The sequence below is a fragment of the Lissotriton helveticus genome, chromosome 7 (assembly GCF_964261635.1).
Source record: "Lissotriton helveticus chromosome 7, aLisHel1.1, whole genome shotgun sequence".
Lineage (NCBI taxonomy): Eukaryota > Metazoa > Chordata > Amphibia > Caudata > Salamandridae > Lissotriton > Lissotriton helveticus.
Window position 1 is genome coordinate 1386745436 of NC_136068.1, and position 16289 is coordinate 1386761724.

The 16289-nt window shown below is 44.7% G+C and overlaps 1 protein-coding gene across 3 annotated transcripts in view; it reads right to left on the reverse strand.

Annotated features, from left to right (window-relative positions):
- TBCD (tubulin folding cofactor D) overlaps positions 1 to 16289 on the reverse strand; it is a 2437462-nt gene that overhangs the window by 387885 nt on the left and 2033288 nt on the right. For all 3 annotated transcript variants that reach the window (XM_078654702.1, XM_078654704.1, XM_078654703.1), the window contains one exon: positions 4248 to 4406. In XM_078654702.1, coding sequence (XP_078510828.1) covers positions 4248 to 4406 — 159 coding nt within the window. The remainder of the gene's footprint in view (positions 1 to 4247; positions 4407 to 16289) is intronic.

Genomic DNA, 16289 nt, shown 5'->3' on the forward strand with positions numbered 1-16289 from the left:
CCCACTGGTGGCCCTGATAGGTCGTACTAGGCGGGCTTGGAGGCTGCTGTAGTAGGGGCACTGGTGGACTGGCCCGCCCGCTGACCCCCAGGCCCATGACGCTGGGTCCCACGTCCCCGGTCGCGCAGAGGCTGGACAGCTTGCGTAGGCCTGTGGCTCTGGACGGAACGTGGCGGGGCACCCCTTTCGTCTACTAAAGGGGGGAAAAGCAGACAGCATGGGGCAAGAGGTAGTAGCAATGCCCAAGGATCAGGCCGTAGCCCTGGAATCCCTAAAGCGCTCGAGTGCATTGCCTGCTTTGTCGCCAAACAAGCGAAGGCCATCAAAACGCATTTCCAAAAGAGTTGATTGGACTTCACCTGAAAAACCAGTGGACCACAGCCAGGCGTAGCGTCTCAGGGCTACCAACGTTGAAATCGTCCTGCCTAGCGAGTCGGCGGTGTCCAGTTCACATCGTATGCTGAGCTTTGCTGCATCTCTACCTTTGGCAACTGCTCGGGAGAGCACGGCCCAGGCCTCCCCCGGGCTCTCTGGCAGCACCTGCGCGACCGTGTCCCACACAGAATGGGAGTAATGGCCCAAGAGACATGCGGTGTTCACAGACCGCAGTCCCAAGCTGGCGGAAGAAAACATCTTCGTCTCAAGACAGTCCAGCTTCTTGGATTCCCTATCAGGTGGAGCAGTAGGGAATGCACCCTTGGAAGTCAAGGTTTGGACCACCAAGCTCTCGGGGGTAGGGTGTTGGGATAGAAAAATTGTGTCACCTGGGGCCGGGCAGTGGGTCGGGCAATCATCCTGTCCACAGGAGCTGTGTTGTGCTTGAACCTAGTGCCCAAGAGGATGTCCGTGAGGGCCTAATTGAACGGCAGCAGGGGCTCCGAAAAGGCCGTTGCCGGTTGAAGCAACTCGGTCAGGAGGTTAGTCCTGACAAACCACCATAGGAAGTTCAAGTTTTAAGGCCTCAGCCGCCATATGCAGCACCACTGCGTAAGATGCACCCTCCTCCGTAGCCATGGTAGTGGGAGATAGCATGCCAAGGTCTGGGGAGGTGTAAAGACCACTAGCCTCACCCAACTCCTCTCTCCAGAGGTGGAGGTGTCGCCAATGGATTTAGCGCCGTAGGAGGTGTCGTAAGGTCGACCGGCGCCGATCCGGATCCAGACCTGGATCCCTGGGGGCCCTGCGGCATCAAAGGTCTAGAACCCGCAGCCGAGTCCGCAGGGCCCGTAGGCGAGCCGGCGGAGTTGGGCTGCCTAATGATGGAGTGGAGGGCTTCTTAAAAGTCACGAAGTTGGACAGGGGCCGACCCAACAGGCTATGTGGGCGGAGCTGGGTGACTTCCTTCCGCAACCTGCGTTAAGTCAGCTGACGGACAGGGAGAACGCGAAGAGCGGCGATGCTTCTTCGCCTTCTTTTTGTGCTTCGACTTGCCCGAAGACGAAGACTTCGACGAGGAGTGGTGGTGATGGCTCTATGACAGCTGCCGCAATCTCCCTCTCGACAGGGACCTCGAGCAGCACGGAACCGACTGTCGGGCCTCCAGAAGCATTAGGGACCGCTCTTGCATAGACTTCAGGGCCATGGCCCAGCAGTTGGAGCACAACTTCGGGTCATGGTCGCTCTCCAGACACCAGAGGTATACTAGATGTGGGTCCGTCACTGACATCAGCTTGTGGCAGAAGCCACAAGGCTTGAAACTGAGTCGCCGATTTGACATCCCTATGCACCAGGAGTCGAAAAGATATTGAGCAAGAGTAAAAAAAATAAATTAAAAAAAAGACAGTCAACAAGTGACTTGAGGTACCGCTCTCTCTGGATCTGCGCTGGCTGGCGCGGAAAAAGAAAGAACTGACGTCAGCATGCAGGGATGGCGTCTAAGTAGATACCGCGACGTCATTCCGGCGATCACGACGCTAACAACGAACACGGAATCGACAAACGCCACCTACCGAAGCCCTTGGGTGCTGTTGAAGAAAAAAATTCTCTGGATCCAGTCTGATGCAAGGGGGTAATTCTAAGGTAAGGACTAATAGTCTCTTTCAGATTCAAACATTTTTACAAAGGACAGCTTTGGTAAAACTTCTCCGCATTTCCTAAGTGCCCCGAATTTTTCAAACAGAAATGGCTACAATTGCCCAGGTCTTAAGCTGCTCACAACCCATACCGTATTGCTAAGTAAAACATTAGATACTTCTTAAGAAAGGCGATAACCTCTAATTAAATTATTCAAACCAATGAAATTTGTTATCTTCAACAGTAACTATATTCAAAGTCCTTCATCACTCAAAAATCCTTCAAAGCTGCTGGTCCAAAATCAAACTTATATGATTGCTTCATGTTTGGTTAATATATTCACAAATGTTTATTATTTCAATGTTCGAGCAAATACAGTTTCAGCCCAGTCAAAGCGTTTCGTTCCAGCAGGAAACGTCTTTAATGGACATGTGTTTTTTCATATAGTCAGCAATTAACATTACTGCAGTTAATTTTTTATTCCATCTCTATTTGTAGTGTTAGCCTGAGTAAGTTTGTGAGTACTTGATAAGTGGACCATGAACCCTGCAAACCATGTGGTGTTAGGCTGAATACGAATCTTAGAATGATGTGCGGTGGTATTATTTGCCAGGGATGGCTTTGTTGGGTATGATTGCAGATGAGGGGCGTCCGTACGGTCGACATCGAAATCGCCCCAGTGGTCTTGCCTGTTTCTGGTTCCTAAAGGCTGGTGAAACAGGTCTTCCTGGGTGTCATTGGGAGTGCACTGCCCTCTCTGGTTACCGGTAGTGAAGAAAAGAAGAGTATGGTGTGCCGGTAGTAGGACAGAGGACGGGTGGTGGTGGTTGCAGCGATTGCCTGGGTGCACAATGCTGCGGTGGTGGGTTTGTGGCCTTGACTTTATGCCTCTTAGGCACCAGATGTCTAGCTGCGTCAAAATTAAGTCTTCTTCGAAGTTCAACCTGGCCTTCTTTGGAATCAGGGGAAGCTTGTTTGATGCCCATCCAAGAGGATGGCTTAGCAGTGATCTTGCCCGTGTCTGGGTGAATTTACAGCTGCCTCTGCCTGACGTCGAGCTCCACAGCTAGCTTTGGTAGGATCGGTGCTTCAGATTCCTCTGACTCAACGTTGAATCTGTTTTGGAAGAACTCTCTCTGTTGATTTGGTTGAGGAGAGTTGATGATTATATGGGTCAATGACATTCATTGGAGGCCTGGCCAGCTCCAAAGCCTTCTCTTGGTGCTCGTCAGAACCTGCTCATTGCTTGATGCCAAACCTCGGTGGGCGGGGGGCGATGCTCTGACTCCGAGCAGTGCACTGGAGTTTACTGATGTCCTTCAGAGTCTTCAGTCTTTGGGGCCCTGCTGGTTTCACTGCCAAGGTGACCCTGTTTTTGCTTTTCTGCTTAAGATGCGCTACAGGAGAGTGTCTCAGGGATGGCCGTCTGTTGGGTCGCTGAGATTCTGGATGGGGTTGCCACCTGCTCCTCGTCGAGAGGGTCGTGTTACCCTAAGATGTGATGGGTCTCCCAGGAAGATTGCTGCTGCATCTTGGTATACACACAGTGCCTTTCCCTTCAATAAATCAGTGTCTTCTTGCAGAAGAAGATGAGGCAGAACTTGCAGGAGGTCTTGTTGTGGTTGGGTGAGAGACAAAGGTTGCAATCATCATTTTGGTCAAACCCAGAATGGTTTGCTTTGCACCTTAGACAGAACTGGAAGGGCTTGTGTTCCATCACCCCCTTTCTGTAATAATACTTCGAAGCAAGCTTGAAGGGGAGCAAACGAGGTTCAACAGAGAGCTGCAACGTTGAAGCACAACAACCACAGTTGGTAGAGAAGGCCAGATAGTTTGTCAGCAGAAGAGCAGCAGCACAGGCACTGACCACATACTGATTATTAATCAAGTCTTCGGTCTTAAATAGTAGAGCAAGTAGCCCCAAAAAATCAGCAAGGACACATGTCGGTCACTGAGCTGCTGCTGGACACATCCCAACCAGATGGCAGAAAAAAAATCTAGGGGGAGTCAGTACCCACGCACACTGTGGGCCAAGGTAGGAGGCAATGCACATCAAATGACTTTTTCAAAGAAAAACAAATTGTAACGTTCGAGCTCAACACTAGATGGCAGGAGTATGGAGAGCAAGTTTCTCTACAGCCACACATGCTATGAACATATTCTTTCTGATATAACAGTGCTACTTTTAAGAACGTGCTGCTATTATCAGTCTACACAAAATTATTCTGCCTTACCTTGGGAATATTTTCTCCAACTCTTCACGGTGGGGTATATGAGGGACTGGAGGGCTGTTGTAATGCAAAATGTGCAGAAACACAGAGCCAGCATGAGCACGAAAGCGATCGATCTTCTCGCCAGACTGCTGAGCAAGGCAGCACATCATGCGTTTGCACCTGCCGATTTAAAACATTAATATATAAGATAAAAAGAGGACACACTGTCAGGATTTTTTGAGGTTATATTGGAACAACTGCATCGAACTAGAGAGCAGTTAAATAACATTTCTCTTATGGTCCCCCACATTTTTGTGCCTGGTTTTGCTGGACTTTATGCATCTGTGCAATGCGCCAAAGCTAAACCGTGGTAGAGTATGTTTTCCCCTAAACATTGGTTTCACCTATTTGGATTACTTACCTTTCATTAAAGTCAGATTAGATGGTGAAGAAATGCTCTAGGGGCGTATAAGTAAAATATCATATGTGGACTGCAGTGTGTATTGCCTATGGCGCGATCCTCTGGGTTGAGGGGCATCCCCACTTGCACTCATTATAGGTGGTTGAAATTCACACTCATGAATCAAATTCTTTAACCTTTTTTTAATTGAGTTTATTGAATTTTTCATTGGTTTTCATGATTGATGATCCTATGGAGCTACCTGGTTTACCTATAGGGGAGACAGGTCGGGGATTCCCTCCTTGGACGTCACCTACCCAGTCAGTCTTTAGACAGACTTCCTTTTGTCTCTTCCCTCATCCTCCCTTTCTCACCTCCCCTGCCCCATCCACTACTTTTCTCTCTCCTTTCTCTCCTCTCCTAATTGTATTGCCTATTTCTTGATGTATTATGTCATTTTTGATCTTTTTCTGTTACATTGTTGATTCTTTTGTAAAGCGCTCTGATACCTTCGGGTCTAGCCAGCGCTATATAAAACTCTTTAAATAAAAAAATAAAATAATTCCATCATTATGATACATTTTTCACACTTTGTTCGGTATCATAATTTACAACTGCCCAATGCATTTCGGGCTGTGACCCTTCATCAGGGGCGTGGTTCCTGTGTTTAAGAGGAAACGTAAAGAAAAAAGCATAAGGCCTTCTTCTCTATCAGGACCAAGACCTCCTAGGAGTTGCGCTAGATTGCGTTGACAGCTGGACCGTAAGCAGCTTTAAGGACCGCTCCCTCAAAGCTTGTGACAACATGGAGTAGCAGTCTGAGCACGACTTTGAGTCGTGGTCGCGCTCGAGACACTATAAACACACAAGGTGTGGGCCGGTAATCGACATGGCGCAGTGACAGGAGCCACACAGCTTAAACCCTACCTTTCGACAGGACATTCTCAATACACAGGAAAAAATATTCGACAAAATGCTGAAAAAGTTCTGTCAAAAAGACAGGGGGTGGCTCCTCTCTGGACCAGTGCTAACTGGAGCAGAAAGAAAAGAACGGACATCTGCACACCTGGGTGGTGCCTATATAGATAACCGCAACTTCACTTCTGGTGCCAACGACCCTGCGCAGAACCGAATTATACCACTGGATGGCGTGCAGTGGTACTGCTCATGCAAAAGTTTCCAGATCGAGTCTGACACCTGGGAAATTCAAAGGTAAGGGATCTACAGAAAGTTTGGGGCCATTGAGCAATGAAGGGGCTACATGGCCAGTTTTGGCTGGCTATACTCCTGTTCCTCGCCCTGACTAACTAACACAAGCTGAGGTGGTAGGGGTGTTAAATTACATAGTTGACTTGTACAGGAGACTCGTACAGTCTGTACAACCAACATGCTTTGATCTCCAGACCTGGTGTTGCAGCAAGACCTGCCTCTCCCGCACCAATACAAACTATTAGTCCACAGACTATTAACACTGAAAAAGCATCCAAAAAGCAGGATGAAATGGCTTTCAGGATTGCTTGTAAGAATAATCAGGTAGAGGCAGTGTATCCATACACTACCCCCAAGATAAACACAACATACTAACTATGTGTCTCCCTCTTGCGATGGTGCCTCCCATAGAGGGTGTAACACCTGGGGAACCAGTAAGCAAGGTACACCTTCATTGGTAGTTTTAATTGATGTACTAAGACGAGTACAAAACGATCACGGAGCTGCACCAGCTCTGACATGGGGATAAAGTAAATAGGGACTTTCTCTACAGTGTCCTCTAGCATCCTAAGCAACATTAAGGGAGAGGCTTCAGTTCTGGCCATTGGACAGAGACAGGAAGTAGTTAAAGATCAATACCATGAACGGAAACTACCAAAAATCATTACAGACGTTTATATCCCTGTAGGTAGAGATACCTTGGGTACTTGACCCGTTAAGATATATTTAACACCTACAAATGATACTGAGGGTTCCGCTAAAAAGAAATCTACTGAAAAAACAAGGGTGGCTGGGCCCAACGGGAAGGAGGGTAGGCAGGGCCACAATACTATAATGAGAAAAATGTTTGCCTATGCCTCCAGCTTTTAAATCAAACACCATTTAGTTGAGGATAAACCACACTTTATTAGTTTATCCTGACATTGATTTATGTCGTTGATTTGTACACAGTTTGAAAAAAGTTATATTCATTCCATCAAAACAGACATCAGATAACTATCAACTTCATGTCTGGCCATATACAAAAAAGGCAATTTTTGTGCATATATACAAATGTGCAATAGGAAATCAATAAAGAATTTTTAACAAAACCACATTTACCCGTGAATGCATAATCATGACATGGACAAGTGTATTATAAATAAAACATTGCATGGAAAAAGGATCACAAACATAGGGAGAGAAAATAAAGAAATAATTTTTTTTTCTTTTCTTTTCAAATTATTTTTTGCAAAGTCAACTCCCTACTCCTGAACCAATGTACACGTTAAAATTCAGGAACCAATGCCCATTTGTGCATCAAGCATATAAGTCTAAGTGTCAAAAAATGATGTCGAAGATGCCGACGCGTTTCGAGTCCTGTTACACAATTTACAGGAATCTCATCAGGGCGGTGTAATTCTAGTCCATGGGAACTGTTTGGGAAAGTAAAAAACAACTATTTACTACAGGGTCCTCAAGCCATTTGTATAAGTGACTGAGAGGCGCATATTTACATGCGACGTACCTTCCAGTGTTCGAGTGTAGCCCAAAGTTGCTCCTATTTTTGTGGAAGATCGTCTATGCCGAATGGTCTGAACTGCAACAGATTAGGGGTTGGGTCAGTGCCAAAAAGGGGGTTGATTCGTGCCCCCCAAGGACATGTAAAATGAAAATTACCTGCGAGGTTGCTGACCGATCGGCAATTGTGCCGGCGTCAGAGGGTCAATCAAATTTTATGATTCATTGTGTTTCTGTGAGGAGGGAAATTAACAGCGAGTTTTAGTGGGTGCGTGCTTGTTATATCTTGCACTAGAACAAAGCGCCGCAGGGTGGAAACTTACTTCTAAATGGCTTCAGAAAAGCGGAAAAAATTTCTTCTCCGTGAACAACTGATCCTTCGTTTTGTCGTTTTTCCGTTTTCTCACTGCTGGGACAAGGAGGGCGGGAGATGTCAGTGCGCTAGTGTCTAGCTTATGGCGCTTTGGCGAATCACATAGTTTTGCAATGACAAGGGTGTCAATAACGTTGGGTCCTGCTCTTACCTCAAAGGCGAGCGTTGAACGCTGCTCCTCAGTCTGTCTGCTAACCGGCACGCACAGAAAGTGGGTGTCCGGCGCGGTGCCTGTTCCCTCATTAATGAAACATGTGGTTCGTTTTTGGCCAATCAGAACCGCAATTAGTTCTGATGCATTCTGGGACTTGATGTTTACATCAAAATGCGTCTGATTTATGCCCTATTAATTTCGCTCAGACTGTTCAGGCCCTTGTTGACACTGTCAAATTTAAGTATAAGATACGCCTCCTTGCGCAATAACATGGACTCAATATCGGAATGACATTTAGGATCAATCCAGGCCAATGTTGTCCACTTAAAATCATTTTCAGTATGACTGTTGTTAAAAAAATGTTCCACCATTGGTGCGGTCAACACTTTTTTCTTTATGCGCGAACGATGTTGAGTTATTCGCGCATTGATAGGCTGATTGGTTTTGCCGATGTAAATTCTGTTGCATGGACATACCACTGCATAGACGATGTTCCGTGTTTTACAGTTTGTAAATGAATCATGTTTCCACTTAATGCCATTGTGAATGAACGTGTCTCCTTCCAGTGTTGTGGAACAAGACACACAATTACCACATTTGTGGTGCCCGCGTAAAGGTTTCAAATTCCACTGAGCTATAAGGTCACTTTTCGGTGGTGGAATGTAACTGTCTGCTTTGACAAGTTGTTGCCCAATGCTTCGATTTTTACGCATGGCAAAAATAGGTTTGGGAAGAGGGTGCTCAAGTGTTTCCAAAAGATGCCAATTTTTACGGATTATATTTTTGAATTGGTTTGTGTGTTGGCCAAATGTTGTCACACACACCAATTGCTCTAAGTCTCTTTTGACCTTTTTTTGGAGTAATGTTTCACGTGGGGTGAATTTGGCCCTATTTCTGGAGTGTTTCAATAATTTCTTGGGATACCCCCTCTCCACCATTTCACTACAAAATCTTGTTGCGTGTGTCTCAAACTCACTAAGATTTGTGCAATTACGTCTAATCCTTAATAGTTGACCATAAGGTAGATTGTCTTTTAAGCATTGTGGATGCGAGCTGGCGTAGTGAAGGATTGTATTCCTATCGGTTTCCTTCTTGTGTAAGGAGGTTGTCAACTTTGCTTCACTGGTGCTTACCGTGACGTCAAGGAAAGTCATTTCTTTGGGGCAGGAGTTCAGAGTAAATGTAATGTCAGGGTGCCTAGAGTTCAGCCATGCATGAAACTGATCAAGTGCCGCCTGGCTCCCCTGCCACAGGAGCCAAACTTCATCAATATATCTCAGCCACTGTCTAATGTGGCCTGAGAAAGGGTTGCCATTGTAGACAAATCTCTCCTCATACTGTGCCATATACAGCACTGCCAGCTCCGGCGCATAGGGACAACCCATGGCTGTCCCTTTGATTTGAATGAAAAAGTCATTCTCGAATTTGAAATAGTTGCTCCGAAGAGTGATTTCCGCCAATGCTAAAATGAATGTCGTTGGCACCCGGTGTGGTCTGTCACGTTGTTCTAAATATAATTCAATAACCTCAAGTGCCTCATCCTGCGGTATTTGAGTATATAGTGAGGCGACATCTAATGTCACCATTAGTTCTGTCTGGTCATTGAATGGACGCCCCTCAACTTGAGTGATGAACTGTGTAGTGTCTGTGAGATGTGATTTCACTTGTGCTATGCAAGGTTTTAGAAAGAAATCAATATATTTTGATATCGGTTCAAGCACAGAGTCACATCCGGAGACAATGGGTCTCCCGGGTGGCACCTTTTCATTTTTGTGAATCTTTGGTAGTAAGTAGAGGAGTGGCGTTCTCGATGTTTTTTTGTTTAGAAATTCAAACTCTTTGGGCCCTAGATAACCTTCCTCCAGTCCTGTTTTCGTGATTTTAGCTATTTTGTCCTGAATGGCATGGATGGGATCATCATTAGAAGGTCTGTACCACTCCCGATTGTTGACGTGTTGCTGACCTTCAGCAAGATACATTGGACGAGGCCATAGAACCACAGCCCCGCCCTTATCCGCTTGTTTTATGACAATTGATGTGTCTGATTTGAGATCTCCAATGGCCTTTTGGGTTCCTTTGCCAATGTTGTTTTTAACAAAACTGTTTTTCTTTTCAAGTCCAATGTATCTTGCTGAAGGTCAGCAACACGTCAACAATCGGGAGTGGTACAGACCTTCTAATGATGATCCCATCCATGCCATTCAGGACAAAATAGCTAAAATCACGAAAACAGGACTGGAGGAAGGTTATCTAGGGCCCAAAGAGTTTGAATTTCTAAACAAAAAAACATCGAGAACGCCACTCCTCTACTTACTACCAAAGATTCACAAAAATGAAAAGGTGCCACCCGGGAGACCCATTGTCTCCGGATGTGACTCGGTGCTTGAACCGATATCAAAATATATTGATTTCTTTCTAAAACCTTGCATAGCACAAGTGAAATCACATCTCACAGACACTACACAGTTCATCACTCAAGTTGAGGGGCGTCCATTCAATGACCAGACAGAACTAATGGTGACATTAGATGTCGCCTCACTATATACTCAAATACCGCAGGATGAGGCACTTGAGGTTATTGAATTATATTTAGAACAACGTGACAGACCACACCGGGTGCCAACGACATTCATTTTAGCATTGGCGGAAATCACTCTTCGGAGCAACTATTTCAAATTCGAGAATGACTTTTTCATTCAAATCAAAGGGACAGCCATGGGTTGTCCCTATGCGCCGGAGCTGGCAGTGCTGTATATGGCACAGTATGAGGAGAGATTTGTCTACAATGGCAACCCTTTCTCAGGCCACGTTAGACAGTGGCTGAGATATATTGATGAAGTCTGGCTCCTGTGGCAGGGGAGCCAGGCGGCACTTGATCAGTTTCATGCATGGCTGAACTCTAGGCACCCTGACATTACATTTACTCTGAACTCCAGCCCCAAAGAAATGACTTTCCTTGACGTCACGGTAAGCACCAGTGAAGCAAAGTTGACAACCTCCTTACACAAGAAGGAAACCGATAGGAATACAATCCTTCACTACGCCAGCTCGCATCCACAATGCTTAAAAGACAATCTACCTTATGGTCAACTATTAAGGATTAGACGTAATTGCACAAATCTTAGTGAGTTTGAGACACACGCAACAAGATTTTGTAGTGAAATGGTGGAGAGGGGGTATCGCAAGAAATTATTGAAACACTCCAGAAATAGGGCCAAATTCACCCCACGTGAAACATTACTCCAAAAAAAGGTCAAAAGAGACTTAGAGCAATTGGTGTGTGTGACAACATTTGGCCAACACACAAACCAATTCAAAAATATCATCCGTAAAAATTGGCATCTTTTGGAAACACTTGAGCACCCTCTTCCCAAACCTATTTTTGCCATGCGTAAAAATCGAAGCATTGGGCAACAACTTGTCAAAGCAGACAGTTACATTCCACCACCGAAAAGTGACCTTATAGCTCAGTGGAATTTGAAACCTTTACGCGGGCACCACAAATGTGGTAATTGTGTGTCTTGTTCCACAACACTGGAAGGAGACACGTTCATTCACAATGGCATTAAGTGGAAACATGATTCATTTACAAACTGTAAAACACGGAACATCGTCTATGCAGTGGTATGTCCATGCAACAGAATTTACAACGGCAAAACCAATCAGCCTATCAATGCGCGAATAACTCAACATCGTTCGCGCATAAAGAAAAAAGTGTTGACCGCACCAATGGTGGAACATTTTTCTAACAACAGTCATACTGAAAATGATTTTAAGTGGACAACATTGGCCTGGATTGATCCTAAATGTCATTCCGATGTTGAGTCCATGTTATTGCGCAAGGAGGCGTATCTTATACTTAAATTTGACAGTGTCAACAAGGGCCTGAACAGTCTGAGCGAAATTAATAGGGCATAAATCAGACGCATTTTGATGTAAACATCAAGTCCCAGAATGCATCAGAACTAATTGCGGTTCTGATTGGCCAAAAACGAACCACATGTTTCATTAATGAGGGAACAGGCACCGCGCCGGACACCCACTTTCTGTGCGTGCCGGTTAGCAGACAGACTGAGGAGCAGCGTTCAACGCTCGCCTTTGAGGTAAGAGCAGGACCCAACGTTATTGACACCCTTGTCATTGCAAAACTATGTGATTCGCCATAGCGCCATAAGCTAGACACTAGCGCACTGACATCTCCCGCCCTCCTTGTCCCAGCAGTGAGAAAACGGAAAAACGACAAAACAAAGGATCAGTTGTTCACGGAGAAGAAATTTTTTCCGCTTTTCTGAAGCCATTTAGAAGTAAGTTTCCACCCTGCGGCGCTTTGTTCTAGTGCAAGATATAACAAGCACGCACCCACTAAAACTCGCTGTTAATTTCCCTCCTCACAGAAACACAATGAATCATAAAATTTGATTGACCCTCTGACGCCGGCACAATTGCCGATCGGTCAGCAACCTCGCAGGTAATTTTCATTTTACATGTCCTTGGGGGGCACGAATCAACCCCCTTTTTGGCACTGACCCAACCCCTAATCTGTTGCAGTTCAGACCATTCGGCATAGACGATCTTCCACAAAAATAGGAGCAACTTTGGGCTACACTCGAACACTGGAAGGGACGTCGCATGTAAATATGCGCCTCTCAGTCACTTATACAAATGGCTTGAGGACCCTGTAGTAAATAGTTGTTTTTTACTTTCCCAAACAGTTCCCATGGACTAGAATTACACCGCCCTGATGAGATTCCTGTAAATTGTGTAACAGGACTCGAAACGCGTCGGCATCTTCGACATCATTTTTTGACACTTAGACTTATATGCTTGATGCACAAATGGGCATTGGTTCCTGAATTTTAACGTGTACATTGGTTCAGGAGTAGGGAGTTGACTTTGCAAAAAATAATTTGAAAAGAAAAGAAAAAAAATTTCTTTCTTTATTTTCTCTCCCTATGTTTGTGATCCTTTTTCCATGCAATGTTTTATTTATAATACACTTGTCCATGTCATGATTATGCATTCACGGGTAAATGTGGTTTTGTTAAAAATTCTTTATTGATTTCCTATTGCACATTTGTATATATGCACAAAAATTGCCTTTTTTGTATATGGCCAGACATGAAGTTGATAGTTATCTGATGTCTGTTTTGATGGAATGAATATCACTTTTTTCAAACTGTGTACAAATCAACGACATAAATCAATGTCAGGATAAACTAATAAAGTGTGGTTTATCCTCAACTGAATGGTGTTTGATTTAAAAGCTGGAGGCATAGGCAAACATTTTTCTCAAAAAAGAAATCTACAGCAGAAGGGAAGAAGAAACCGAAAGATAAAAGATGGACTGGATCACCTACTTCGTGGGAATCCTGCAGGGGTGGTTATAACTTAAGAGACCACAAAAAAACCTGACTGATACCAGTATTCTGATGCCCACTCTTCATGCTTTTTTCAGGACACTAAAGGTATAAGAAAAGAAGGAGGAGACAATGCAAGCGGTTGACCTTGAATCTGGGGAACTGGGTTTGAGTCTCGGCAAAGACGCTGAACATACATCCTGTGATTCTGGGCAAATCACTTAATCTCCCTGTGCCTAACAAAAATGAATGTGTCCTCATGTAATGCAACTGGTGCTATGTAAAGCGATCTGATACCCGATACCTTCGGGTCAAGTTCGCTCGGGTAAAACTACGTTAAAAAAAGAAAGGACTGGACTTTAAAACCACAGTAAAAAATAAGTAAGAAGTTTCTTCTTCCTCTTCTACTTCCATTACTAATTTTCAATCTACTATGACTACCATACAAATTGTTACATAGAGTCCTCGCATCACAGTTGTTTGTTGTCTTTTAACAATTTTCCACAGTAAGAGAGTGTGTGTGTATGAGAAGCATGAATGGTGAGACAGTTTTGAATGAGTGGACAATGTTCATATGGTTTAGGTTTTGATAAATGTTTCATGGGGGTATTTGAATTGTTTGCACAAAAGTCACTATACTGGTTGAAACAATGAATTGTAATTTAATGTCTTTTCCCATTAACAAAAAAGTATGAAAAAAACAAAAAAGATTTTTTGAATTTATGATAAATGAAATAATCACTAACTAATATGATGAATAAAACAGAATTCTAAAGAAAACGTATTGTTTGTAGATATTTTGATATGTGTGTAGTATCTCTGATAAATAGACATGGAGTTATACCCATTGAACAAATTAGAGTGGTCAGTTTAGAGGTATTTTGGTATATTTAGCGCCATGAAACCGCTTGGTGTAAGTGCTTTAGAAATTATTTTAACATAACATAACATGCTGATCCAGCAACGAGTGCTCCTGCGAAACACGACTTGAGCGAGAGCGCTCCTAGTTCGCGCAGTAGAAGTCATATTAGAACATCAGGCGCTTCAGAGGTTTCTGGATGTGAAACCAACTGATGACTTAATACAGATCGAGACTCCAGATTAAGGCTGTGCGGTTAACTCCACTCCAACGGTTAAGTTAGCAGAGTTTTTGGAACTCCGCACTCCCCTTTGATTGCAGAGTTCAGCAAAAACGATGCATTCCATCCGGGAGCTTAAGTTTCATGCTTTCATCATGATCATCACAGTTAGGACGTTGAGAGACAGCACTATGCATGTACTGACTAGTAGATGGAAGTGTGAAACAAAATAGGCTGCTCTAAACTAGCATCATAGGGTCAGTCTTATCTAACAGCCTTGCCCTCTCTATGGTGCACAGTGCACATCCTCAGACTGCTGCTCTGCCTGGCCGGTTCATGGGTACTGGCCCTGCAACCTCTTTGCTACTTGGGGGAGGAGGGTATGGGGGGAAGTGAGCTCCATGAAGCCCTTGGGTCCCGCAGTACGTTACGGCCAAGGAGGGTGGGAGGGGGGGGGGGGGCGGGGGGGGTGGGGAAGCCTGAAATGAACGAAGCCCCATTGGGTCCCCTCACTGGCCTGGTGCAGCTGTAGGACAGCCAGAGCCTGGACGGCATTAGCCAGCCCTTCACCGCCAGCAAGAGCCACCATCTCCAGCGCCCTTTAGAACCTTGAGCCACGAAGGGGACAACTTTACTTCACCTGACCCACTTCACGCCGCGGCCAAAAACAACCTGCAGCTGCAAATCCAGCCAAACAGCAAGCTGCATGGGCTGGATGGTGATTGAGAGTGAGGAAGAGGGTGGTGGAAGCACAACAGTGAGAGAGGAGAGAGCTGCAGGTGTGGTTGGTGTGTGCGTTTGTGTGTAAGTGTGTGTGTTTGTGCTTGAGTCTGATGTATGCCAGGGAACGTGTGTGTGAGTATGCATGCGTGTGATGAGTGTGTTAGTAACAAAAAGTAATTTTTAACAGTATTTTTGAAATAGTGATTTCTAGCAATGTGATTGGTGATTTATGTTACCATGTTTATTTTGACTAGGTGAAGCGGAACTACATGGAATTCCACAGAGTTTGTATGCAACTACGCGGAATTTCACAAAGTGCAACTCTGCGAGCACCGCCCACCCTTACTCCAGTCGTGTGAAGGAGAGAAGGGACACCCTACTCATACGGAACCAGGGTACATAGTATATAAGCAGAAACAGTGGTTCCTGTGGACAAATGTAATCAATAAGCAATACTGATATGCACAAGGCAATAGGTAGGGGTAAAGTGGATGACCAAGAGAGATATAAGACATTAACGAAAAGGAATTTGAGTTTTTAAATACTGAAAATCCCTGTACACCTGTCTTGTGCACTTTGCCTAAAATTCACAAGAGCACCACTAATGTGCCAGGGCGACCAATCCTATCTGGATGTGGGTCGGCTCTTGAACCAACTGGCAGAGATAGTGATATTTTTATTAGAGATTTTGCCCCAATACAAGAGGCCTACGTTAGGGACAGTATGTTTATGATCAATGTGATTGATAAAATGCCCTACAACATTGAGACCGATTGGCTTGCCACCCTAGACAGATCATCGTTATATACTAACATACCACAGAAAGAGAGCATCCAATATTAGAAAAATTGCTAGAGAGACAAACCGAGCCAGGGCAGGTCAGGTCCCCGCGAGTTTCATCATCTCCTTACTCAGGATTGCCTTACAGTATCATTATTTTATATCTGAAGGGAGCTACTACCAGCAATGCTCTGGTACCTCATTGGGAGCTAGCTCCGCACCAAATCTAGCAAAAATCTATATGGATTCCATTGAATAGACATATGCCTTGTCCACATCAAACAGGTACCGTTCCAACATTAAGTGTTGGAAACGGTATATCGATGATATATTTTGATGGTCAGGAGCCGAGAACGATTTTCATGACTTTGTGATATACCTCAATAACATTAAGAAACATCTGACTTTTACATCCACAATACACAAGTCAGAAATAGCCTTCCTTGACTTGGCCATCAAACGGTTCATTGTATACGAGCCTCCATAGG